Consider the following 27,999-nt stretch of genomic DNA (forward strand, 5'->3'; position numbering starts at 1 on the left):
CTGAATGCAAATGAGGGCCTGCAGATTAAAGGCCAGTTTTGCATTTAAATGTCTGTGTTAGGTAATAAATGACTTCTTGTGAAAGCCAATATTCATTTGCATGAGACTTTTAGAAGTATTTTCCTCCATCAAAACTAGGACGTGGATACTGTAAGCGAGCTCAGTTTGTTTTGTACTTTTGAGAAATCTCTTTAGTATCCACATTAATTGTACTCCATCTTCCCTTTCTGCTCAGTAAAATGACATCCCTCCTACAATTTATCACAAAATATCTGAGTGGCACCAAACAGTGGTTATTCATTAATTTATTTGGCATGTTAAAGATACATTGGAACTGCATTCATCAAAAATATTTGCATAAAACTCCACAGTTCTGCATTTATAAAAATCAAAATTCATGTAAGTTCAGGCAAACATAAAATACAAAGTAAAACAAGTTAGCTACAAAAAAAAAGAAAGCCTGTTCGATTTCAAACCAACCACAGGCAATGTTATACATAAATTGATCCGATATTATTCTAAATTCTTTCTTCAACATCCTCCAGAGGGCAGCAACGTCTTTAAAAAGTAGTGCGGACAAGCTCTGTGAAACTGAAAAGTAGCACATTCATTATAATTGGTACTAGAATAAAAAGTATTCAATTTCCCGGGCAAAGGAATTACATTTGTACCCAAAGAGAAGAAGAGCAAACAAATGAGGTTCCATACTGTCGCAGAGTGGTCATGCTGTGTGGATCCGGGTAGTAAACTATAATATGACTGTTATGATCATTAAACAGATTTAAACTCTTAAGCAGTTGTGTGGGAAGACATACATTTAACAGAGGTTTTTTTTTTGTTCAGACAAAGTCCCGGGACTTCTTAATAGCACAGCAGAGCATCATGCTGAAGATCATCCCAAAGATCTGAAAGGAGAAGGACGACATGAATATACAAAGGGTGGAAAAATTATACGTTGGTAAAAGATCAAAACATGTATGTGCATGTTTCTTTTAATGTCAACTGCTAAGTAATTAAAGAATTATAAATGTTGGCATTCAAATCTTTTCAGGATGTGTCATCACACTCACCATGATGATCCCGATACCAATGCCCACCCCTCCGATAATGTGCAGTTTGGTGTTGAACATCTCGTCGATGGCAGTTGGACAACTCTGGCAGAAGCAGAAAGAAAAGGCTTGTCAACATTTATTTAGAAAAAGACGGGGAAAACATTAAAAATGTATTCATACAATTCTTAAAAAGGCTGTCACAAAGAAGTGGTTGAGGAAAAGCCACCCATCATTGATCAATGGATGTAAGTAATAAAGACAATGGACATCTACTAGATTTTCTCAAGTGGATCGGGTACATAAAACCTAAAAAGTCCAACTCTAGCGGACTTTATTGAATAAGTAAAAAATGAATGAAAATAGAACGTGATTTAAATGGAACTGTGATTTTTTTTTACCCTTTTTGAGATATTCCCCTGTTTAACCTTTCTTGAATTACAGCAGTAACAAAACATCAAACTGAGCCCCTGTATGGTCAGTGAGAAACTATAGAGGTTTCTCAATACTCAAATTTCCCCTCCTCGACTCCTCGGTCCTCCGGTAGTGACCCGGAAATGAATTTCAGCGCGCCATTTTGAAGGACATCTAATTTCTCTAAATGCACTTCGAGGACCGAGCATCGAGGAGGCTCTCTGGAGGAGCTATAACCGAGGAGACACTGATGGTTCCTCCACGGCTCCTCCGCGGATGCATTTCCGGGAACGGTGGAGGCTTTACGCACGGCCGGACTTATCTCAGCTAATGACAGCTCTGCATGCATCCCTTGGATATTATTTTAGTAACTGCTTTCATCGCAACGCGATGTCTACAGTGAGAACAGCTGTGAGGTCCGTGCAGAAAGCAGAGCAGTGTATATATATATATATATATATATCACTCAGTATAACAGGCCTACATTACTTTCTGTATTTGTATGCTGTAGTTTAGTAGATATCTACAAACAAAGAGTCGATATTTTTCTAAGACCATTTAGTGCTTCACATAATAAAATACACAACGGCTGTAGCCTGATTATGCTTTAGGAGCTGTAGGTGTGTGTGGTACAGTGTAGGTGTGTGTTGTACAGTGTGTAGGTGTGTGTGGTACAGTGTGTAGATGTGTGTGGTACAGTGTGTAGATGTGTGTGGTACAGTGTGTAGATGTGTGTTGTACAGTGCGTAGATGTGTGTTTGGTACAGTGTGTAGGTGTGTGTTGTACAGTGCGTAGATGTGTGTAGGTGTGTGTGGTACAGTGTGTAGATGTTTGTGTGGTACAGTGTGTAGTTGTGTGTTGTACAGTGCGTAGATGTGTGTAGGTGTGTGTGGTACAGTGTGTAGATGTTTGTGTGGTACAGTGCGTAGGTGTGTGTTGTACAGTGCGTAGATGTGTGTGTGGTACAGTGTGTAGGTGTGTGTGTGGTGTACAGTGCGTAGATGCGGCGGACAGACGGGTCTCAGTTGCTTTGGTGTCATCTGCTTACTTTACTGGCCCATAATTTCAATTCCCCATTTCAGCGACCAGAGAGAGGGGGGGGGGGGATATATCCAGTCTCTAATTGTGTTACGTTATTATGAGAAATCCTGAAATTGTATATATTTATATAAATATATGTGTGTATATGTCCGCATCCGGAGCCTGTTATTGTCTCATTATACCGCACTGTCAATGAATTAAAAGTAAATATATATATAAGTCGTCATGAACACATCTGTCCATCAGAGTGCTGCTGTGCCTCCTGTCACCATTAATGGACATCTCTTTAAAATAACTGCTCAGAGGAGAGTTCTCATTTCTCTAACCGCCTGCTGCTTCCACTCCTCTCTCCTCGGTTCCCCTCCTCAGTCCTCCGCTCGCATCTCCTGTGGGCGGCACCAAGTCTCGAGGAGAGGAGTTGAGGATAGGAGTCGAGGAGGGGAAATTTGAGTATTGAGAAACCTCTCCTGTGTTTGTGTGAGTGTGTGTTGTTACCGTGGTGATGAGGACCTCCAGTCCTTCCTTCTTGGGGCAGATATCTTTAGCGGCATCGATCACGGTCCCTGTGGGCCCGCAGCAGTCCAGCTGCACACACACACACACACACACACATCACACCGTTTATTAGTCATTTATTCCAACAGCAGCACACACCCCTACTGTTGTGTTGCTATTTTTACTTCAATAAAGTGTTTGGCTTCTTCTTCCACCACAAAACAAATAAACAAAGAAATGAACATGTATAAAACAAATTAATAAATATTGTTGCATGGCTTCTTTGTGCCAAAATATAGTGACTCCTAAATCTGCCTACCTATTGATACCATCAACCTATTCTGTAGAAACATAATTTCATACCATTAAAATTACAGTACACCTAAGGTCCTGATAAAAAAGATTCGCAAGAACTTTCCAGAATAAAAAACATCCTTCTACATGATAGCAAAACTCTACAGCTCAAAAACGTAAGCAAAGACATTCTCGGGTGTGAATGTACGTGTGAGTACTCACTCCGAAGTGGATGAGACGCAGCGTCTCCTTCAGTGCTTCTTGTTTCGTGTCCTTGTAGTTGCTGTAGGTCTGCTTATAAAACTCTGTAACATCCTCCACCACCTGCAGACAGAGACAAAAGACAAAGAAACAGCAGAGTTCAATGACAACTCCACAGGCAAACAATGAAGTCTAAGAAAGGGTGTGTGCTTTTTGTTTGTTTACCCTGTCCTTGTTGGAGAGACCCCAGATCCCAGCAGCCACCTCCACAGCGAAGATGAGGAGCAGGAAGAAGAAGAACTACAAAATAAAAATAAGAGTTCAGTTTCTCAGCATTTTTGTGGACGCATAGGTGAAAGACATTCATACCGTACATTCAGCAGACACGTGAGTTTGACTGAATATTATGTTCAGTTTAACCAATTAAAATGTTCCACTGCTGATCAGAAAATAACTCACCAATCCCAGCATGCATGGTGACTCCTTCATGGCTCCGCAGCATCCCAGGAAGCCCACCACCATCATCAGAGCCCCCGCCGCAATCAGGATGTACACACCTGCACAACAAGATGCACATTAGAGATGGACAATATAAACCCTGCAGGATACTTTTCCATAAACATTTCCACTTTTCTTTAAATAAATACTCTTATTGAGTGATGATATGGGCATGCTGATGAGATAATGAGTAAAGCATATGTAACCTTGTTAGTGATCCAACACATACAGTACATACATACACATACTCTGACATCAAGGTACATCCAGAGAGCCGTTCCTGAGTTTTCTACTGAAGTCAGACAGACATTCAGGTTATGGAAGACCCCTTTCACGAGGATACCCAGGTTTTTCTTCACACTTGCACATTGAAACCCCAGCTGACTTTCTGTTGCAGCCATTTGCTAGGAATTCTCCAATTTGTAAAAAAAACAGGTTCTTGTTTTCTCTTCAAAAATGGTGGCATGCTGCTCTGATTTATCAAACGTACTATCTGTCAAGTGTCAACGGTCACTTGACCTGAATGAGATTAAAGATTATGATGTCTAATCTAAAATCAGTTACACATTAACGCAAGAGATTTACTCAACTACTCTCATGCTACTTTCTATTTCTACTACCTATATATTTCCGAGGGAATTATTGGTACTATGATTTGTCGATAGTTTTTTTGCATCAAGTATTTTTACTTTAAGTACATTTTTCCGATTATACTTTTATAAATCTATACTACAATTTTAACATTTGTAATGCTTGAATTGACTTTCTTATCGAGTATTTACACTGTGGTATCAGTACTTCCACTTATCTAAATGGATGTTACTCTGCTAAACCCGGGCAGAGACACAAGAGTCCATACTTTGTGTTTCTTTACTGCCCTGCGTCAGCATGTGTTTATGAATCATGTTCAGCCTTACATTTAATCAAACAAGTCATAAATGACTGTGGAAACATTGCCGAAGTCAAATTCCAAACATAAATTCTAAAAAGTGATTTCATTTTTAAGACCCATTATCTTTAATGTGGCTTTCATAATGATGAATCGTCAAAAAGATGTAGGAAAACAATAAGCAGCGTGCTGATGTCATGGGTTTACCACCACACAAATATGTGTCCTCCTAAGCTATCATTAAGATGTTTGTTATTTCTAAAGAATCCTCTGTCGCCTCTCTGCCCACTTCACTTATCAGTTTGATGGAAACACAGAGAGAAGAAGGAGGGCGAGAGTCTTTTTTTCTGAATTCCTCAGAGAACAACAGTGGAGACACAAAGACGTGGCTGTGAGTGTGTGAAGAATGAAGCTATGTGAGGACGGGCGGACCCTGGCCTCAGCTGCACTCTGCAGCGGGGGGGGGGTTTCTACAGTCCGCAAAGGTGCATCCTTCTGATACACACATCCACACACAAAACCCCTTCCTGTTTACCCCGTAGTAGTGCAGGCTTTTGTTTAGGACAAGGACAACTCACGATTGTATCTATAAAACATTGAAGGTACATTTTGTGGTGCCGAATTGCCCAAAAGGAAAGACAGCTAGTTGCGAGTGGCATTGGTCCTTTATTGTTATTATTAAGCGCAGAGGATGTGTTGAAGCGGTCCAGATGAATAATATTATACCTACATACAGTGAGGTGCTAATCAGTTTGTAAAAAGCCTGAATATCTTTATTTGAATATCATGTACATGTAGGGTGGCCTGAGTTGATAGGAATATAGGATAGGCATATCAACGCATTATGCTTCCGCCTTTTTTGGGGCAAATACTTGCCTTTGACTCATCATTACTTTGTTTACACTAATCGTGTTGTGTGTGAAGACGGAATACAAATATAAAAGTGAGGGCTGCCACCATATCTAACCAAACCAGTGACAATGTACTTGGACCAAATTGTGTCTTCATGCACCCAGTCTCAAATGGTCCTAACATCGTGTGTCTCTCAACACTGGTTCATGTGTGGTAAAGTGAAGCTCGAGGGTCAAGCTTTCTCACTGTAATTGGGGAAATACTTTGATTTGATGCTCTGGCAATACAGCTGCAATGTTGTTCTACTAACTGAAAGACTATTATTGTAACCTGGGTGCAATTCTAAAGAAGGTAGTGTAATGTAAAGGCCTTACCGGTGAAGAAGACTGTAGGTGAGTTGTCTCCTGAAAACAGTCCCTCTGTCCTGGTGTCAAAACGCAGCCAGAGGCCCACAGCCAGCACCCCCGTACCTGCCAGCTGCATTCAAAAGAGAAAGAAACCTGTATTCAAATCTATATTCAGATCTTTCAACATCAAGTCAATAAGTGCATTTCCTGCTGCATGAAGAACATCTTTAGATACAAAATCTGCTGTTAAACAATTCATACACTATTTAGCTATGCAGGAATAATAAAGACTATGGTTTACACTGGAGAAGGAGGGGATAAAAACTTACAAAGAAAGAAAGTCAAGAACACTTCACATTCGTTCACATTTCCCTCCTTAACACACCCAGAAGAACCTGATCAACAAGCAGAACATTTGACCCTTAACCACAGTTACTAGACATATGTGGCTGAAGGCTTTATTATTAGAGGTTTTACTACATTTGCCACAGCCACCACATGCATAAAATGTTGGATTAAACATTTTATTATATGATTTCCCATACATCAATCCAGAGCATTGGAATAATTAGTAAAAGACAGTGAAAAAAAATGTTATTGTTTGTGCGTCTCCTATAGTGTTCCCACAGTAATGGGGGATGACTCCTTAGCAACCACTAAACACAAGTTCAGCTCTTTGTTGCCACCCAAATAACTTTTCCATCACATCCTCAGCGTACGGCTGACGTCCTGTTGTTGTGCAACTGGAGAGAGGACTGAGACAGAGTACCCCGCGCTAACTTGTAGCATTGTGTCCCAACATGTCTGCCTTCCTGCTGCAGACTGATGACCAATTCATCACAACATGTGACTCCACGTCAGTGTGGGTAACAATTAGGGATACTGTGACATTGCTTATTTTTAACAGCTTACTTTTGATATTAGCTGCTCACTTCTTTGATATACATGTATACTTCCTGTAGCACTTTCCCTTGGCTGATCCAACACTGCAAATTCACCCTTTGTGTGACTAGTAAGGGATTATCTCAGTTTATAAAAGCAGTTATCTTATACAAACAACTGATTATTTGTTTCTAACTTGTTTTTTACTGCCTGTTAAGTGAATAATTCAAATCAGACACCACATAATGAACCAGACAGACAATGGGGTATTAGGGTCATTGTAGGTGTACAAATATTATTTAGTTATTTTATTAAATAAGGGGCCATTTGTAAATGTATTACTTTAATCCAAGATAATATCCATGTTTTTCTAGTACATTTGAATCTTGAAAAGTAGGGAATGTATTAACTATGACCACAACTGCACTCCCAAATAAAGCCTCATTTATTGTAATACTCTAAGTATTATTTGGCCAGTAAAGGCAAGCACTAAGTGAGGGTATACAAAATCAGTATCTGAAGAGACTCCCGAGACACTGACTTTGTCATAAAACATGAAATCACAGAGCTTTTCAGGCTACACGTTCTGCTTGGTTGTCAGAAATATTTCTCAAGTGAATTGTATCCTTGTGTAAACCCAGCAGCAGTTAATGTACAGCACCATACTGAACCATCTTGTCACTATAATCATAATTGTAAATATTTAACAAAGAAATCCTCTGGCACTTCCAAGCTTAATGTGAGGTCCAGAGACCTTTGACCACCAAAGTCTAAATCAGTTCATTCTTGAGTAAAAGTTATGCCAAATGTGAAGAAATGTCCTTAAAGCGTTCCTAAGATGTTCAGGAGTATGGGACTGACAACACAAAAACTGAAAAACAGATATGTAAACAGGAAATTTCCTGAATGATAAATGGATATTGGTGTTAAAGTGCAGTAAACCCTCTCAAGAGAGTTGTGTTTGTTTAGTCGAGGAACTAAGGAGCTGTCCTAAATATCCTGGAAGAATCAGCAGTTTCCCCTTGAGGTTCACATTATTAACACTCATTAAACACAAAAGGCACTCCGCAGCAACATTAGCCGCACAGGCAGCTTACAAGAGAGAAATTAATGATTGATAGCTTTCATAAGCCTCAAGAAATGTATCATAGAGTCAATACAGCCGTAACACAGGTTCATCACTAAAGCAAAACTAGTTTCTTGTGAAGAAAAAAAAAAGAATCCCCCAGGACTTGTGGGAAATGTAGTTTTTTTCCAGGACCAAGGAGCTCAATTTGTTTACAGTAAGAATTCCTTACCAACAGCCCAGTCATTACATGTTAGAATAAATAACCCCCTCTAATCTGATGTTTATGCCTCTCTGTGAATCAGACCTTCAGTTGTCATCTCATTTGTCCACGCAACTGCCGACTAGAAATGTCAAAACAGTCATTAAGCAAGGACTACAAGTCACTGTGTTATTCTAACACTGCAAACAGGTCATTAGAGTAATTATATAGAAAGCCATGTGGATATTTAGACAGAATTCTAACAAAACAAACGTTTCTGTTATGCATCCTCTGGGTGTATCAAGCAAGAACTTCCTCTGCGGAAGTCAAAACCCTCATTTTTGTTTTTAAGATCAGGACGAAATGGAATGTTAAACACGTGAAAACAATGAGAGTCCAGTTATTCCCGATTAGCTGACTTGTATTTCAAATGGAAACTTGAAGGAATTTAGAAGTGGTGGAAAAAGCTTTGCTGCAAGATCAAATTTCTTATTATAATTAAACCTCTATTAAAATAAAATCTTAGTCATTTAATAAACAAACAAAGACTGGCTGCACCTGTATCTAGATATAATTAGACATTACTTAAAATAATAATGAAGAGGAAGCATGAGTAAAGCAGCTTCTGCATGAATGTTTCTTACTTTTAACTATTTTTAAGTCCTCCTATGAAACTGTATTAACAAAAAAACTGGCTTGCTTGTACTCTGATCTGCTAAGCCATTAAAATGTAAGATTTGATATTTTAAAATATCTTTTCTGTGTTCAAAACCTAAAAGATAACAAGAGAAAAACATCTAAAATGACATTTTAAAAGCTTGCATGAGTGAATATTAGTAATAATATCCCAAAAATTTGATCATTTTGATAACTGCCTCCTTCACCCTATTTTTTAGTAATTTTTCTTAAATAAAAATGTGCGTTAATTCCAATGAATCCAATGTATACATTTCTGAAAGTGTTTGCTATAAAATCTGATCTACTTGTCCAAACACGGATGATTACTCATTCGATAAGGAGGAGAATGTGTGTATCTCCATTGGCATCACCACATGCATTGTAATGTCATGACCGGCATTGTTTAGTCAGAGAACGCCTCAAATTTTCCAGTGACAACTTCCTGAGGCAACAATGAGGCTCATAAGAGCAGGTGAATGCGTTTACCCAAACTAGTAGGATACTCTTCAAGCTAAAGTAAAATAGTTATATTCCTTAAGATTCTATTAATGAATTCACCTGCATTTTTTAAACATCAAAAAGGTTTTTAAGCTTGGAAGACCAGTAAGGTGAAAAATAAATTTCCTTTAGTTTTGAGTTTGATTAAAGTTACCCAACATGCCTTTTTATCTAAATGTATCCTCAAAAAACTATTTCAACAATGCGGGACTAATAGAGCATTTCTGATTTATGAACTAGCAAACTCACACAAAAGCAGAAACAAACATCTGTCACCTGAAGCTCAAGCATTTAAAACGAATTTTCACTTCTCTTTTTTTTGTTGAAATTCCCTGAAGTCAGTTTAAGAAGCTACCAAATGCCTAAAAAAAAACGCTTAATCTGATCAAGAGTCTCATGTTTCAACCACAGCCACCATTGTGTGAGTGATACATACCCAGAAGAGAAAGTTGAACACAAACACCAAGTATTTGATACACTGCAGTGCCCCCATGGCTCCGGGTTCAAGATTGAGAAGGTTTTTTGAAGAAACAAAATCCAAAAGTGAGAGGTTTCTCTGTTCAGGCGGTAAAACGTGTTCTTTGTGGGCGGCAGCGACAGCACAGAGTGTAAAGAAGATTTTTGTTTGAACCGCACCCTTGCATGGCTCACCTGGGTGTACTTAACAGGAAGCGAGGGGGCAGGGGAAAGTGGAGGGAGGAGATGAGGGGGAGGGATATCTGTTGCAGTGGATTTCACACAGAGTAAAATGAGAGCAGGTGAATGCAATTCAAAGAGCAGGGTGATTACTCTGCAGCATAAAGTCCAACAATGTTTTATCCAAAGCCACTTTCAAATTCAGAACAGCAAGAATCCTTTAGATACAACAGCTTTAAACCACAAAAGTTGCTTTTTATTATCATTGCTTTTTTGTTTTGTTGCCAAGATCTAGTCAAACACGTGTTTTTTTTTTGTATATTAAAAAAGACATGTATACTTTAACATGTTTACATATGTATCTAATTTGTTTAATTGTAGATGTCATCAAGCATTCTTGTCACATTTGGGTTGTAAACATTTATTGATCATATCATTTTATTTTTATTTTGCTGTGCCAAGTCTGCTGGAAATTAGATGTAGCCTTGGTCTATTCCTCCATTAACAAACGCTTAACGTATATCTATAGGCTTCTTGTAATTTTCTGACATGGGGAAGAATCCGGTTTACGTGATTTAATAAGGAAGTAAAGATGAGAAAAAAGGGCAAACAAAAATGAGGGCTGCAACTTTAAAGTTAAATATATCCCTGTTACGCCCTTGCATGAGCGGTTACACTACAGAATATGTGCGCTCACACTCGTTCACTGGTGAAAGTTGTTTGAATGATTGGATCACAATGCGTCTTGGTATTCCTTAACACTTTTACTGTGTTTAAAACATTCCACATTTGACCCAATCACCCAAAAAGCATTAGTGAAAACAGAGACTTTGATACATTGACCCAAAGGTCAAAGGTCGACCAGTTTGTTGGGGAACATAGAGTTAAATGTGATGCTAAAGTTCACCATTGCATCCTCATCATCTGTTGAGCAGTGGACAAAGTGGCTTTTATCCAGATCTGAGGTTTAAAAGTTTCGCAAAGCACTTCATGACTGTGCACCAGTTAGCACCGCTGTACACTCAGACACTTAACAGATCTGGAGGATTTAAAACATGTTGGAACAGCAGCTTGCAGTAATGAGAGGTTGGTTATTTAAGTAAACACTTAACACTGTGTTTATATATATATATATATATATATATATATATATATATATATATATATATATATATATATATATATATATATAGCTATGGTTACAGTGACAATGGCATTAACACCATATCCCTACATGCATTGCGGCTAAAACATCCAATCAGCGAGCTTAAACCATAGCTGAGGATCTTGGGTAGTCAGTTCAGTGGCTGTGTATCGCAATGATGCTCGAAATGTCCCTCATAGGCCTATCTGTTTCCGGTTATTTTTACTTTGAAATTCAGTTCCTGAAGGACGCCAAAAAAGCAAGAGATTATGGAATCAAACAAATAAATAAAAACAAGGATAATTGTGTGTTATTGGTGAGTAAATAACAGTGTGTTATTTAGAAAAGAATAACAAATTGGAAGGAAAAAAGATTTTAAAAAATACAGATTTCAGTATTCTGAGGCTCTGAGCCCCATTTCTTTTCCTCACAGACGACAACAAAGGTCCGACATCATACGATTTAAAATAAAAACAATAATCGTGGCTTGATATTGAGTAAGAACATGTTTTTATGAGCCCCACAGCTTCCGGTCTTCCAAGACCCAAACGGACAAAAAGACATGCTGCAGGCACGAAACAATGGTACTGTGAAACATAAAGCTGTACACAGTACCATTTTAACTGTCCAAAATGTCCCTATACCAATATTAATTTTAACTTTCAGTACGCTCTGTTCTCAGGTTTCTTTGCTAGTGTTCAATATTTGTTTGCATATATAAAAAGCGATTGGCTGCGCATTTTATTTTGAATGAAGGGGAACTAAATGTATGATTAAATGATAACACAGTGAGAAAAATATAATGGAATACTGACAGATAGGAATAGATTAAAAATATGTATTATTGAATAAATATATCACATTAGAAATCATGGAACTCGATCTACCAATCTCCGCAGGTCAATCAATCAATCAATGTTTATTTATATAGCCCAATATCACAAATGTTACATTTGTCTCAGTGGACTTCACAGTTTGTACAGAATATCAGTATGACAATACGACACTCTCTGTCCTTAGACCCTCACATCGTACAAGGAAAAACTTCCGGAGAAAACCCACAGTTTAAAGGGAAAAATAGGAGAAACCTCAGGGAGAGCACCAGAGGAGGGATCCCTCTCCCAGGACGGACAGAAGGGCAATAGATGCCGTGTGTAGAGCCCCTGGAGGTGTCTGTGTGATGCAGGTGTATTCACAGACACCTCCAGGGGCTGTGGTTCTCTGTTGTTTGCTGTGAAACTGGAGCCCTCTCTCCCAGTAGACCCGTGTGAAACCAACAACACCAGCTTTGTCTCCAAGCTGCTAGAGCCTCCCCCATCTCTCACTCTCTTCCTCCTCCCTTCCTTCACCCTTCTCTGCCATGCAGTGTTCTGTTAGCGTTCTGTCCAGACTGCAACCTGTTCGGTTTGTGTGCATCTCCAGACTGGATCTTTGTTTAGTAATTGTTTTAAAGATAAGGAGATCAATGGAAGAGTGAGAGGGGTTTGTTACAGAGGGGAGAAGACGCAAAAGAGTGAAAAAAGAAAAGGAGGGAGTAAAGAAGCACAACTTCTCATTTCATTTGCCTCAACCACACCCCCTGTTGGGATTTATCAACATTTTCAAAACTACAGCAAGACCAAGAAAGATTTGTATAAACCCCAACCATGTGTCCGAGAGGTAGTGTATAGGACTACAAGAGAAGATGTTTCATTTAGACGTCAATTGCACAAATTAAAGTATATTTCTATCAGGACAATCCTCATCTTATATCTTGCTTTTGGAGCAAACAGAGTTATCTGACAGCGTTATCATTTAGATACGACAATAGGAGAGTATACGGTGTGGAAAGAAGTCATTTGAAATGTCAACACCTTAGGATAGCATTTTTTAAATCAGCAATGGAGACTTTTCAATATTTGTTTTGCCATATTTTACCCATTTTAAAAGACAGTTGCTTAAAGGTTTCAGATATAGTTTCAATATTTTCAGAGGGACAGTTTTTTGTAACACTAAATCACATAAACAGTAGAAACCCACAAGTTTGAACCTAAAAATGTGCATACTATTACTCCATTTCGTAAGAGTTATACCATGTACAAGTGTTGCATTCAAAATGATGATGAAGTAGAAGCATCAAAATACACTTAAAGTGGCAACATTTGTGATACTGTTTATAATGTCTATACTCGGTAGATTAACTAATAATATTACATCACACTTTGTTAGTATATTTATATTGTGTATATTAATACAAATCTGCAGAGCAACTATCAAATAGATATTTAGTTTTAAAACAGCGCAATATTTGCCTCAAAAAGGGTAGTTGAGGAGTATAAAGTAGCATAAAATGGAAATGCTCAAATTGATATAGCCCTAATGATGATAATATACGAAAAACAAACAAAAATAAAATGATAATATTGACCACAAACATAATTATTATTATTATTAAAATATGCACGGTTTTTGGTCGATTCTGGCTTGATTTTAGGCCTATATTGAAAAGAAAACAAATAAAAAAGGGCTAACCGTTTTTGGGGTAAGATGAATCTATCTTCCTCTTTAACTATTATTTTGAATATTTTAACTTACCCAGAAGACGAAATTAAAGATGAAGATGGCGTACTTGAGGCACAGCTCCCAGCTGCTTAGAGCCGACATCCTGTTTGTTTGGATTAAAACGGTTAAATATCTGAAAATCTATCACCGGTTGTCCGTTCTTATCCGTTGCGTTCGGCTCGGCTCGGTCACTTCCGGCAGTTGTCGGCTGTGTGATGTGTTGAGAGGAAAGCGAGAAGATCAACTGCTGAACACCCACAGATAAAGCCTGTCTTTCTGTTTCTTGTTTGTCTTTCTTTCTGGCTCACACCGGAAGAAAAACAGGAAGACACAATAAATAAAGCTATATTCTGAATGTAGGTCTGCTAAAAAGTTAAAAACCCTATAAACACTGGTGTCAAATTCCACTCAATTAGTATAGGCAAAAAAAATACTTAACCAAGTAGTATTTAATTTCATGTTACTTTATACTTCTCCATACAGGCACTCTAATACACCCACTCTCATATTGTTTTGCATTATATATAAACTATTTTAATACAACAAATTATTTAGCATTTAAAAGATATCTGTTCATTTGGTGACAGATTGTTTAATTAATTAAGATATTTTTTTTATGCTTGATAAAGTCAGTTTGGCTGCCTGTGAGGGGAATCATATTTGATAATGCACATGTGATTATTTTAATTCTCTTTGTGTTTGATCATGATGAATCTGTGTGATCTTTAGCTGAATTAACCTTGGCCTGATTGCCTTAACTAAGGCATTGTTGCCCTTTGTCTTGAGAACACAGGCATGCAAAGTACCCTAAATTAACAAATATAAAACACTAATAACTCAACAAAAAAAAGAATAGTATAAAACAGTGAATATTAGATCACTTAAAAATAGTTCCCATACTGTCAGTGGTTTCTGTTGACTGGCAACAACATTCATGAATTTGGCGGTGAGAGCATGGTCACATGTTCAGAGTTTGAACTTCAAACCTCATTGCCAGCTTTCGAAATGCCATCAAGGTCAACACCAACGATAACCAGTGTGTGTGTGTGTGTGTGTGTGTGTGTGTGTGTGTGTGTGTATGTGTGTGTGTGTGTGTGTATGTGTGTGTGTGTGTGTGTGTGTGTGTGTGTGTGTGTGTGTGTGTGTGTGTGTGTGTGTGTGTGTGTATACTTTCTCTCTCATTCTCTGCTGGAAATGTAAGTGTTTTTCTTTTAGTGCAGAACAAAGACGACAGTGTGAGCAGTCAGCCCACAACTTTTGTTTGCAGCTGCGCAGAAACACACACTGATGATGATGAAGATATGGATAAATATGATGAGGGTGATGAAGGTGTTAGCAACCAGAGTGACCAGCTGACCAGAACCACAGCGGAAGGAGTAAAATACCTCCAAACACAGAAATATTGAAATAACGTTTATTGACATCTGTTGCACGTGTCTATGGCTCTGATGTGCCTTTTAAGTAGTGCAGTATATCAATGATTAACTCTTATTCCACATGCACACATTTTAACCTCATGAGTATTATATATTCATGATGTCATGTCCACATCTCCATGATCACTTTATAGCTACATACTTAGTATATTACATACTCCTATCATGTCTATTTAATGTTTTATTGTATTATATTCATCATATTTGAATATTACTGGTGCTTTCACTACAATTCTGCATGCAATCCTGTATTGTGTGACAGTAAATCTCTCAAAAAGAGGCATTTGAGGCAATTTTTTAATAAGGTCAGCCTTTTTATGTGTGTGCAATTGACTATATGTGTTGGTTCTGATGGGGATTTTTAAAATAAATTGATTATAATTTCAGTTTGATCCTTGATAAACCTCCAGAAGTTTGTGTGTCTACAATGTCTCAGTCTTCTACTGAGAGGCATAAAGACTGAGTGTGTTCCTCTGTGAAACAACACTGCCTTCATCTCCTTCATGGCGTGTGTGTGTGTGTTTGTTTCAGTTTGCAGAACAACTCGGCGTTCATCATTGCACCCCTTTACAAAGCCTTCCTTCAGAGCTGCAGCCGCCTGTGTGTGTGTGTGTGTGTGTGTATGTATGTGTGTGTGTTGTGTGACAAAAAGAGGAAGCAGAGAAGGAGAATGAAGTAATCGTGACATTTTCAAAACATTTCCAGGTTTTGATCAACTCAAAGTGTCTTATGATAAACCACAAAAGTTCTAGGGTAATAAAAATAACATGCACACACTTAGACAAAGGATATGTCCAATACATTAAAAACCCTCTGAAGTCAATATAAATCTTCATCTGAGGTCAAAGAAGGCATTTAAGGAATGAAAAAAACTGCTGTCCTATAGTGGTTACATTCAGAAGTTAAAATAACATCAAACCTTTCACTAGTGATGGACAGATACAGTTTTATGAAGATTTTGATCAAACAGTGACATCTAGCGGTTTGAAGTGAGTATTGAATTGTCTAATTTAGCTCAAGAGCACATTTTGCCACTCAATTTCTGAGAAAATGTGTGAAATGATGTTAAGTACAACATAAAAGAACAGTGTTAATATACCCATAATTCTTTAAGGATATAATATATTATTAATTGTGTTTCAATGCAGAAATAGCAAGGAGATAACCACATTGGTTCAAATGTACATTAAAGATGAGATGCATCATTAATGCCATAATAAACAAGATAAAAAAATAAAACAATACAGATATTTATATTTTTACACTTAGCATGTAGACCAAAAATAAACAAATCCCCATCCACAGCTCCATGTATTCTGGTGTTAAGTGGCTACAGAACTTTTAAATGATGAAACGATCCTTTATGTCCCAGCCAATCAGCAGGGTTGCTCCTCACGGCGCAGACCAATCAGAGAGCAGTGTGTGCTGATGGAGCGAGACAGCGGCGGTTTACCTGTCAGTCAGTGTCGTTACCGGGACGAGCACCGCCACCTGCCCGGTAGATTGTACCTGCGTCAAATCCAAAGTTAAACTATGGAAATCAACGCCGGACCCCCTGCTTTGCCTCAAAGTGGAGGTTAACGTCACAAAGTTGTCACCAACTGCTTCCCAGTACCGTCATGGCTCGGACCGGCTCCGGTGCCCTCCTCTGGCGGCGGAACATGAAGCTGGACACCTTCCTGAAGCGGAACACGGAGCGGGCGGTGTACGAGCGGATCCGAGCCTACGAACCGTGCGTGGTTATATCAGAAACCGTTAAAAAGGTGTATATGCATGTGGTGTTGAGCGACGAGCGCGTGTATCTTACAGAGTACCCGCCACGCACTCTCACCGAAGCCTTTAACTTCAGGTGCGTGCGTCACATCGAGCTGGTGAGTTTAAAAATCATATTAAACTTCTTCTATTTTCACTGAAAACTACAGCTACAGCACAGCAGTCAGTGACTGTAATCGCCTCCAATATGTTTCATTTTGATTCAAGACGGAATTGTTTGATAGTCTATTTAAGATATCAAACATAGTGAAATGTCCCTTAAAATGTCCAGAGCTCAATCTATCAATATTTGAAATATTGTTTGACTACTTAACATTGACAACTAGAGATCCACTTCCTTTTTATTTGTAATTTTCTTTAACCACATCTCTTGGCCATTATAGGTGTTGCAGTTGCCATGGAGATAGCAAGTGGAATTTCTGTTGAGAATTGGCCTTAAAAAATGTACTTAAAAGATAAATAAGTTATCAAAATAGTTATGATTTTCGTGCATCAACTAAGCAATAATTTATCCACAGCTATTTGTTAGTCGATAAATATATTGTACAAGCAAATATGACAGTTTCAGCTCCCAGTAAATAGTTGAACTAAACATTTTAACATTTTGTAATTGGCATTTTGTTGAAGAGTATTCCAGATTTTCTTTTATTTAGATCAAGCAGATGCAACTTCAACTGTGATTGTAGCTTTCAAATTCAGCATATCAACTTTAAACTTGTTGGCGTTATTAGATGGTTAACTGAATATTTTTGAGATGTTTCTACTAGTTATCGAGAAAAGAAAGCAATAATTCAACTAATGAGTTGCAGTTCTTTCTGTGATTAAAGCAAAAATAAAGACCATCATCATCACCTCCTCTGTGGTAGATCCTGCTTCTAGTATTTCCAGAATCACATTTACCATCTTGACACATACAGACAAGCTGAAAACAATGCCGCTGCGTAGTGGCTGGTTATTACCTGAAAACATTAACTAATAGCCTGCTGTAGTTAAAGTCTTAAGAATACAGATGTTTTGATTTACAGGTTTCACCATTATTTAGTTGAGTCCTTATCCTGCCTCGGTTCTAAATGTCCCCTGTGCTGTTTCAAATCAAATTATAAAGCCCTGTGCAGCAGGATTCTTTTATCAGCTTGGAGTCATTTTATTAAATAACTGCAACTATTGATATATATATATTATATGATTCAATACATGTTTAGTGCTGCAACTAATGATTATTTTCAATTAATTGAAAATCTCTTTCTTTTGATCTTTTTATGTTTTAATTGTCTTGGTTAACCAATGCAAGGTTTTGTGCACCACCTGAGACCCCAAGGCTCAGGGTCTTAAAAAAGCTGTTTTGTCGAATACAATTAAAAACAGACATCATTTGACAATGTAAAACAAATTAGTCAAGATCAAGCACTCAACATGATCAATGAAACAGCAAATCAGGTTAGCTACAATCCTCTGGGACTGCAACTATAAATAAATCCATGTATGTATTTGTTAATGGAATAAAAAGCAGACATTCAAATAAAAAGTCAGGAACCAAATCATTTGTTCTTTGTAAATTATTCAAACTTGTTCAAAGTTGAAAGGATTAATTTATTACAAATATCCTGCAGTACCTGCAACACAGATAGTTGATCTGAAGAAGTCTGTTAATACTTGACAAGAGCATCTTTCTAGTATCGCATATGTTTTTTATAGGGTCTTTTATAACAATATACATATGTGCAGGGGTTTTAGCCTTAAAACACCTTTTTAATTCGTCATGATAATGTGAGGTTCTCAATAATTAAACATATCAAAATGTGGATAAAGAACAATTAAAACCCCTGAAAGATCAAGAACAAGGTTTTTTTTGTTTATCTCTGTTACAAATAAAAAAACTTGAATGACCGAGTCTAGAGTTTTACAAGAGGGTCAAAGTAGATTCAAGCTTAATGCTGTGTTATATGTAACCCCACATAACACGAGCTGTCCGAAATAGAAGCTGCGTCTGTGTTTAGAGAGTAAGCCTCTCATTAACACCCAAGTAAGTCAGAGGTCGAAGAGTTACATTCTTCCTCGGTTTAATCCTGTCTGCATTACACTGTCAGCCTCTGGTCTGTGTTGAACTTATTTCACCTCACTATGACTGTAATAAAGAAGATAATAGATTATTCAAAATACAGTAACATTAACTCTTTCTAAATAAATAAAAGAAAACATGTAAAAAAGTCTTTATAAATATTTGTGGAAAAAAAATCTTAATAAACACAGGGTAAATACAAATAAATATGTAATATAAATTAATGAATAAATACAATTGTAAATAAATATTCGAAATAATTAAATGTAGACATTTATTCTTATAGTAATTCAAAATTATTCAAATGTAAATTACTTTTGATAGGTATGACTTTTGTAAAGTGTCTTTTTGTATTTTGAACATAGCTATATACATTACATTTATTATTATCATTATTATTATAGTTATACTATTATATTTAGATACATTTGACTTAACTATCTTATCATATGTTTTACTAAGTACATAAGCACTAAAACATATTCTTCCTATACTAGCCTGTTCTATGTCAATTAATGCCCAAAAAAGTATAGAATATAAAACTAAGCTGAAAAGATGGCATACATCCAACATCTGGAACACAGATCCTTATCTCCATTTCCTCTCTGCAGGTCAACGACCTCCCAGACTTCCTCCACGGGAAGGACCGGGAGCGCTGCCAGCACATCCTTATCACCTACATCACTGACAAGCCTGCAGCGAGGGGCCGTGACTGGCTGAGGAGAGACCGGAGGGCGGGACTTCGTCCTGCTACCCCTGCGTCCCGCAGACCCAGCGACTGTCTTACAATACCACATACCTTAGGAGGTAAAGAACCTCTTCAAATGCACGAATAATCGATTATCATACTCTAACAAATCATTACAAATACCACGCAGTGTGTAAGAGGACAGTGAAACATTTTGGCTTTGAACACCAGCACATTGGGTTAACACATTTGGCTCGTAATGACAAGGTCTCAGCTTAGAGGCCACATCTTTAATGGTGCTTAGATTCAGGAAGTAGAACAGGTCAGACTCTAATCGCAGTGTTGATGCTACAGTCTCTGGCTCTTCCTGTCTTCCATATTTGAAGTTCCCTCAAGGACTCAAAATGTCCCTCCCATAGCCAATACCTTGCATGGCTGATTCTGAGTTTTAGTGAGCCATTACAACATGCAGGGCACTATAAGTGTAGCCTATTAAAATATATATAATGTTTACATCTTTTTTTTTTTCTTGTATGTGTAGGATGAAATCAAGTGTCACATTATTTTCTTTTAATCAGCTATTTGTTTTTGTTCTGGTTTTGTTAATGACTGTCTGTAAATATATTTCATTTATTCACTCACCTGCTTCAGAGTGTGAGTGGCTAAAATATGGGTAACAATAGCAGTGAAGCTCATGTGTTCTTTATTTTTGTATTGTTTGCCTTTCTTATTTGATACTTTAAAGTATCGTTTTAACTCTCCTGTGTCTTTTGTTTCCCTGACAGGTTATCCTGCTCAGAGGTGAGCTTCACACCAACACACACACTCTGGTTTGTCAGGTGATATCCATGAATGGAAACTGAGACTGGCTGTGGTTTCTTTTTCTTTTTATCCTTCTATGTTTCCAGTACTTGCCTCGTTCAGGCTTCGAAAATGGTTCTTAAAGAAGCATAATATCCTTTTTAAATCTAATGAATTCTCGCTAGCCAGAACTGTACTCTAAACTAAAACTTGTTTCCATCAGCCACTATTTTTCCCCCCAACTTAAAGGATTATTAACACTTGTTTAGCATCTCACATGGTGTATCTTTATGTGTTTTTATTTAGCATGTCCCTTCTGTCTATGCAAAGTGTGCTGGAAGGATTCTGTATGGGAGTCACGGAAACAGACAAACTCTTCAAGCTATAAAATCTTTACTGGTGTTTTTGTCAGCTGGACTACAAGAGAGAAGGAGGGTTAAACTTTAAGAGCTGAAATACCTGGATTTCTATATGTGAGGTATGGTAAAAGGCTGGTGTTTGCACTGAAATGCCAACACATTGCACAAAAAGTCAAATCTCATCTTTCCGGTTTCGGTTGGGAAACATCTAAATAATGCGTAAAGTGAAAGCTGGCTCTGTTGTGAACCTCCTCAGAGTCTCAGGTAGCTCATTTCTTATTTAATAAGAGGCATGTTCCACTTCAGTTTACCTGCCGCTCATTGTTCACTGAGGGATTTAAAGAAGTTCATCCACGGCCAAAGTTTCATATCCATATGTCTTAACTTGTTCCAGACAACAGAATATTTAATGATAATTAATAAAAATAAGATTTATTTAATGTTAAAAGAAACTATTGATATTGAATGTTTGAATGAAGAGAAATCTTCACAATTTGGCTGAAAAAACTAAAAATGTATAGACTTTTACAGTTAATTTGTGTTTAAAAAAAAAAAATTTGAAAGGCTTTAAGCATCAACAACCAACATTGTATAACTTTGTGTCTTTTGGAGCCATTTCTTTTTACAATATGCTTAAAGGTAAAGGAACAACATACAATACATTTTACATTAAGGTCTGAGACCAACAATGGTTTTCATTAGCGTTACATTCGGAGATCATTTATTTTCAAATATAGAAATGAGTAAAAATCTGTATTACAAGTTCATAGACTGGGCCCTGGTCTTCAAACTCATTTTTCCAACCAGAGATATGTGCTCTCTAATGTGATCAAGACAACTGAAAAATGTCCCATTTAGAAAACACATCTTGCAAATGTATGGCATTTAAACATGTGTATCATTTACAGTACCTTCATCACATTTGTACCTTTTTATATACATAACATTTTCCTGGGTAATTTCCGTCCTTTTCATTAATTCCTCTGTGTTTTGTGTTTGTGCGTCAGTCAGGTAACATGAAGTGATTTACGCTTATTGAACACTGACTTGTTGCCTGGTTACAACAAATGACGCACAGATCTTTCGACGGTGTGTGTGATGTTAACTCAGGAAAGTGCAAATGCTGCCGTCTAATGCTCATCTGTCTCTCTGCCTGAGTGTAGTTCACCCCTGGGAGGTCATTTCACACACACGCACGCACGCACGCACGCACGCACGAACTGCAGAGACAACTACCGGTAGATACAAATGAGATGACTTTATAACCATTGAAGATGATAAACTCAGGATTAAGGACTATCTGACCGCTTATTGCACACGTCTTGTTACTCAATATGTCATTGTTTTATGTAAAATGTTGTTTTATTACCGTGGTTAGTTTCTTTTAAGGGCAATTGGTTGTTGCTTTATGCACATTGTGAAATACATTTTGAATCTCAATGGGAAACACTCCTTGTTAAAAAATGATTGCAGAGTAGGTCGTGTGAGGTTAAAAAGTTCTGTGCAGGGTCAGGACCTGTACAAACTAGTAAATGCACATCAAAACGTTATTATGACAGTGCCTTACTGTATGTTCTGGGAGGAAATGATTTGTATTATCTGTAGGCAGTAGAAGCAAGACAGGAAATGAGAGTGATGCAACAAAGATCCCTTAAAATTAAGCCATTGGAGCTCACTGTACTGTATCACCTTTTCTCAATCACTGTATCCTTAGAGCACATGTGTCAAACTCAAGGCCCGGGGGCCAAATCAGGCCCTTGGTGGATTTAATTCCGGCCTGCAGGATAATTTTTAATTACTATTCGATCTGGCTCGGCGGTATATTGCACGCACACCTTCACTCCATCCTGACGATCTCCTCAGCTCAGAGGCTGACCCCAAACACTGATGAACTTGCACCCAAGATGAGATGCCAAGTATCTGGCTTGAGCTAGCATCACAGAGCAGCACACTGAGTTTACATGGATGTTTCCTTCTGCACTTTTTTTCTTGCGACAACAGGGCATGTTTGGTTTTTTCTTTGAGGGAAATTGTTTTTTTGAAGCTGTTGTTGGCCTGTGGAGAAATACAATCATAAGAGTTGTTTTTATCGGCAATAATTTAAGCTTTGTTAGTTCCAGGTTTGATATGTGCAATAAGTTCATTTCAATACGTTTTGCTATAAACATTGAACCAGTCCGGCCCTCGACTAGTACCCATTTTTAAATATTGGCCCACTGTGTATTTGAGTTTGACACCCCTGCTTTAGAGCTAGTACAGTCAATATTAGTATTGGTAAAACTCATGCTTTTCTATCCACGTTAAGTTAAAGTTAACCTCCTCCATCTCTTTCCTCTCCATCAGGAGCCCCAGTGAAAGTGCGACAGAGCATCACATGTTACCGCCGCCGCGTTCTGCTTCCTGTCCAAACCCCGACACTTTGGGCCTCCTGAGGATCCCTCACCCCCCCTCCACAGCCTCCTCCCTCTACTCCCCCACCTCCAATCATAGACTGTTCCTCTCCGACACAGGCCAGGTACCCCCTTCAAAAACCTTTTTCTGCATTTGGATTAAATCATTTAAGAATACAGAACATGACGTGCGTGTTGCGTTCAGGTACCGAGGAAGCTGATTACAGTTTTGTCTCGCCTGTTGGGAAGAGACTGTGTGAACAGTGGAGAGGAGAGGGAGGCCGAGCTGCATCTGTACGCAGTGTCACCTACTTCCAGACTCTACCTCCACCTGCAGAGCTCATGGAACAGCTTCATTATTGTGAGGGATCATTATTAAAGTCTCTCACCCATTTAGCATTGCACTCCCAATAAATTAACAGACTTAAGACGGAATGTACAAAAAATAATCAAAGAATCACATTTTGTTTTATTCCACTCATTTTACTTCCTTGTCAAAACTTGGTGCCTACATTACCCACAATGCTTTACATAGGTCCACTGAATCGTTTTTGATGTGTATTTCAGTGGAGGTCCACTTAAAGGCCTAACAAATTCGCTAACACCATGTTCACCTCAAAAGCTATCTGAGGAATGTTTCTGACATTATCAGATTATTTGCCATCCCTTTTGAAAAAGGTGTGTGTGTGTGTGTGTGTGTGTGTGTGTGTGTGTGTGTGTGTGTGTGTGTGTGTGTGTGTGTGTGTGTGTGTGTGTGTGTGTGTGTGTGTGTGTGTGTGTGTGTGTGTGTGTGTGTGTGTGTGTGTGTGTGTGTGTGTGTGTGTGTGTGTGTGTGTGTGTGTGTGTGTGTGTGTGTGTGTGTGTGTGTGTGTGTGTGTGTGTGTGTGTGTGTGTGTGTGTGTGTGTGTTCAGAGGTCCACTCTGTCATTAGACCCGCTCTACAGAAGGAGGTGCAGTGCCTTGTCTGACTCTTCTCCTGGAAAAGCACTTCCTGGCATCAGGTAACAACACACTTGATACACAATACAGGGTTCTAACAGGAAGAATCTTTAGTTTATCTCATAGACATGTGAACAAAATCTTCTGCTGGACATTTGATAATCATTTCACTGGTTCTTTCACAGCTTTTCCTCTATTACATTAACTTAGAATTTACACAATTTCAAAGCGGATGAGATTGCCTGACTTTAAATAACATCACCTAGGATTTTGAGAAACTTTGATGAACATTTTCACTATTTTCCGACCTTTTATAAACCTGTGTGTGTGCAGCTGGGAGCGGACTGCTCACCTGTTTGCTCAGCTGAGCTCGGAGCTGCTGCAGGAGGGGATCGGAGTGGAGAGTCTGTACCTGCTGCTGCAGGAGCTGAGCACCGCCGCGCACCGCAACATCGCTCTGCGCCGACTCTTCTGGAGGGTGAGGGCTCCAACAGTCACACTAACTAATAACAACGCAACATATTCTAGAATAATTGCATTTTTGCTACATGTGTCTTTACATTTTCTGGACCAAACTATTAATTGATTATTGATAAGGGAAAGAAAATGGTTGCTGTCCCGTACTTTTTAGTATTGGGAATTCCATTTGTGGCTCCTCTGTTTGCCTTCCACTAGCTCAACATATCTATTTGCAGTTTCAAGATAAAGAAATCCTAATAAATATGAAGTGCCCAGACATGTGGTCAAAGCTCTTTTCCTGTTTGAAGAAGTATTAATAACTATACTTGCTATACAACATGTCCTCACAAAGACACACTTACATTCAGACAAATGTGAGTGTGTTCCACATCCAGAATAAACTTCAGTAAAGATTTGTCATGTTGTGTTTCAGTCCAGTGAGGTGTGCGTGTTCCTGGTTCAGACTCTGGAAGAATCTCTGCACGGCTGTCAGAGCCTCCATGGAGTCTACACGGAAGATCAATTACTGTAAGAGTGTCAGTGTGTGTGTGTGTGTTTGCAGGATTATGTGTGATCTGAGATTGTAAGCTGCTTTGATTTTACACAACACACTTATGGCTATTTTAGAAGGCAGAAGGCTTGGTGTTCATATTCCTATATTTATCTCCCTGCTTCCTGTTTGGCAACCAAACTGAAACTAATTGTATTGACTGTACATATATCTTTAATAGGATTAAAACACAACAGCATACTTTTAAAACAGTCAGCAGTGAGGAGTTTTAGGAAAATAGTTTTAACATGCAAAAATATGTTCAGTGTCATCCTATAAGTGTTCATTTATTAAGTCAACCACGTGCACAAATCATTCGGGCTAAAGAGAAGATGTGTTGGTCCAGAGAGTAATTGTATATGTTATATGTATGTTGTATAAATGCTCTGAGTCTAACAGTAGCTCGATGTTTCTGCACAGACTAAGCACTCTGATCGTGCAGACGCTCGCCGTCATGTTCAGAGAGACGGAGGTCGAACCAGCCAGATTCAACCTGCTCTCTGCCAAAAAGTAAGCATCCCACCTGTGCTTTAAATATTTCAAATCTATATAAATATCTAAATACATTTTTAAACTCCCTTTTTTCTCTCTCCCTGCAGAGGTGCCCTGGCCTCCAGAATGCTGCTTGCCTTGATTTGTGATGCAGAACTGCAAACACAGAAGCAAAGATCTCTGGTAGATTGTGAGGTCAGCGGTTCTCTGCTCAAATATATATCATAAATATTATTTATGTAATCCGTTTTAATGTAACCCTTGTCCTTCTCTGTCAGCTTCAGGCCTTACTAGCGGAGTATCTGGACTCTGCCTGCTCTCTGCTCTTCGAGCTGCTGCTTTTAGGCCACGAGGTGAGTTTTAACTGCAGGTCGACATACATAAATGATGGTTGCTACCTTACCTCCACATACGAATCAAACTTATTAGTATGTGATCCTGTTTTGAATTTAAACGTTTGCAGGTCTATAACAATCGAACTATATATACTAAACATATTCTGTATTTGTTAAAGGTTGAACCTCTTGAGTTTGCAATGGTGAATCCAAACATGGTGTCAGCCGGTGACTCTACACGTATCTGTAACCTTTCTGTGTTTTAGGCCAGCAGATGTTCCCTGACAGAGAACTTCCTGTCTGTTGGCTGGATCCTCCGAGTCCTGCAGCCTCATCCTCACCTGGTAAACTTCCTTACTGTTACTCAAATACTGCCAGTCCTACAAAAGCTAGGCTCTAACAACACTGTCATCAGATCAGTTTTCTCTCCTTATCTCTTTCTTATTAGCATGAAAAATGTACCGGTTGCAGCATCAAAATGTAACGAGCATTGGTAATATCAGCGCAAAATAATTATAATTTGATGAGATTAGTAAAAATCTTTTTTATTTTGGTTCTTAAAACTTTAGTCGATAGTGTAAACTTTCATTCCTAATATGGCAATAACTTTTAATTATGTCCACAAACCCTGACTTGTATCTGTGCAGTTTGTCACCGGCATAGAGAAAAAACACTCAATATGTTTATTGTCTTTATTCTGTTGTTAATGTAAAGCACTTTGGGCTGCGTGTGTCTTGCATGAACAGTGCACAAATGAAATCAATAAAGTATATCATTACTATTGTTTGAGAGGCGTTTTCTCATTCCTTTACTAAAGGGGAAGATGTCCGTGCACTTAAAATGTGAGACGTAAACGTAACATGGGCAAAGTTAAATTCGGAAAGTCACACATTTGAAAGCTAACCATAAAAGCCAGACACATATAGAACTTCACTGCTACATGCTGATTATTTTGTGCACTACACACTCCTAGTCTTTCTCCTCTCTGCAGATGTCCTTCGTCAGTCACCAGGCCCAGCAGGTGATCGTGGTTCTGTCCGACCTGCAGGACTCCCCCCTCGCTCCCTCTCAGTCAGTGCTGCTCTTCCAGCGCTGTCGCCTCCTGCTGGCCTGCCTGCAGTACAACAACCTGCTCGCTCAGCACCTCAGGTCTCACTTCAGGGAGGAGTTCAGGTCTGTGCTCAACATTTTAGGAATTTGGAAATAATGAACCTTATCATTTCAGTAATTTATGCACAGTCACAAACTCAAGTGAAGTCTGTCAACATTGCACACGTTGTGTCAGGTTAAAATAAGACCCGAATGATGCAAGTTTAATGATCTGTTTATGTCTTGCCTGCAGGTACTTTGTGAAGCTGTCCTGTGTTGAGGTGAAGCTGCCCCCTCACTACCCGATCAGTCCCCCCACCCTGCGGCTGGTTGAGCAGATCCTCACTCTGCTCAAATGATCGCACAAACACACGAGTGCACTTACACCTGGAGACAGGCTGTGACAGCGTGTGCCTTTACCAAAGCGTGAGTGAGTTTAAACTCGTAACGCATGAAGCATCTCTGCTGCTATGAAACTCAAGATCCCAGCAGAAAGAATATGACTTTTATTTGTTTTATTAATAAGTGTTCCTATGATGCTGTGAAGCAAAAATCTTCTCTGGAATTCATGAATGTAAGCATTGCTATAAGCTAAATGCTAAAATAGCGATGTTAAGCAGGTACTGTATACAGATGTCACCATCTTACTTTAGCATATTAGCGTGAAAATATAATATTTAGCAATGAAAACAAACGTTCCTGATGTTTGTTTAGATTCTGCCTGTGTTTATAATTTAACCTGTAGATGTGTCCGAAGTCAAAACTGTAAATCTGCTTTAGGTGATATGCACTTTAAATAAAGATGAAACTTTGAAATCTGTTATAAATTTCAGCTGAATGTGATAGAGATCACTCAATATTGTTTCAGTTGAGATCAAAATAAAAAGTATTACACATGCAG

The 27,999-nt window shown here is 38.4% G+C and overlaps 2 protein-coding genes across 3 annotated transcripts; one reads left to right on the forward strand and one right to left on the reverse strand.

Annotated features, from left to right (window-relative positions):
* Nucleotides 1–288: 288 nt before the first annotated feature.
* On the reverse strand, nucleotides 289–13,953 carry cd9b (CD9 molecule b). Of its 2 annotated transcripts, none has more exons than XM_079654350.1 (8): nucleotides 13,762–13,953; nucleotides 6,109–6,211; nucleotides 3,955–4,052; nucleotides 3,721–3,795; nucleotides 3,517–3,618; nucleotides 3,001–3,090; nucleotides 1,071–1,154; nucleotides 289–905 (listed from the first exon to the last, which is right to left on the reverse strand). In XM_079654350.1, the coding sequence occupies exons 1-8, from the start codon at nucleotides 13,828–13,830 to the stop codon at nucleotides 840–842; spliced, it is 687 nt and encodes a 228-aa protein (XP_079510476.1). In that variant the 5' UTR covers nucleotides 13,831–13,953; the 3' UTR covers nucleotides 289–839. The 2 variants fall into 2 exon arrangements, with proteins under 2 accessions (XP_079510476.1, XP_079510477.1); XM_079654351.1 differs by lacking the exon at nucleotides 13,762–13,953 and adding an exon at nucleotides 9,844–10,066.
* Nucleotides 13,954–16,567: 2,614 nt separating this feature from the next.
* cUnh12orf56 (chromosome Un C12orf56 homolog) lies at nucleotides 16,568–27,996 on the forward strand. Its single transcript, XM_079655187.1, has 14 exons — nucleotides 16,568–17,035; nucleotides 19,608–19,803; nucleotides 20,470–20,485; nucleotides 23,188–23,359; nucleotides 23,440–23,595; nucleotides 24,147–24,235; nucleotides 24,507–24,651; nucleotides 25,066–25,160; nucleotides 25,603–25,692; nucleotides 25,782–25,869; nucleotides 25,953–26,027; nucleotides 26,276–26,353; nucleotides 27,001–27,182; nucleotides 27,352–27,996. The coding sequence occupies exons 1-14, from the start codon at nucleotides 16,784–16,786 to the stop codon at nucleotides 27,455–27,457; spliced, it is 1,740 nt and encodes a 579-aa protein (XP_079511313.1). The 5' UTR covers nucleotides 16,568–16,783; the 3' UTR covers nucleotides 27,458–27,996.
* Nucleotides 27,997–27,999: the final 3 nt, after the last annotated feature.

The sequence above is a fragment of the Notothenia rossii genome (genome assembly GCF_949606895.1).
Source record: "Notothenia rossii genome assembly, chromosome: 10".
Lineage (NCBI taxonomy): Eukaryota > Metazoa > Chordata > Actinopteri > Perciformes > Nototheniidae > Notothenia > Notothenia rossii.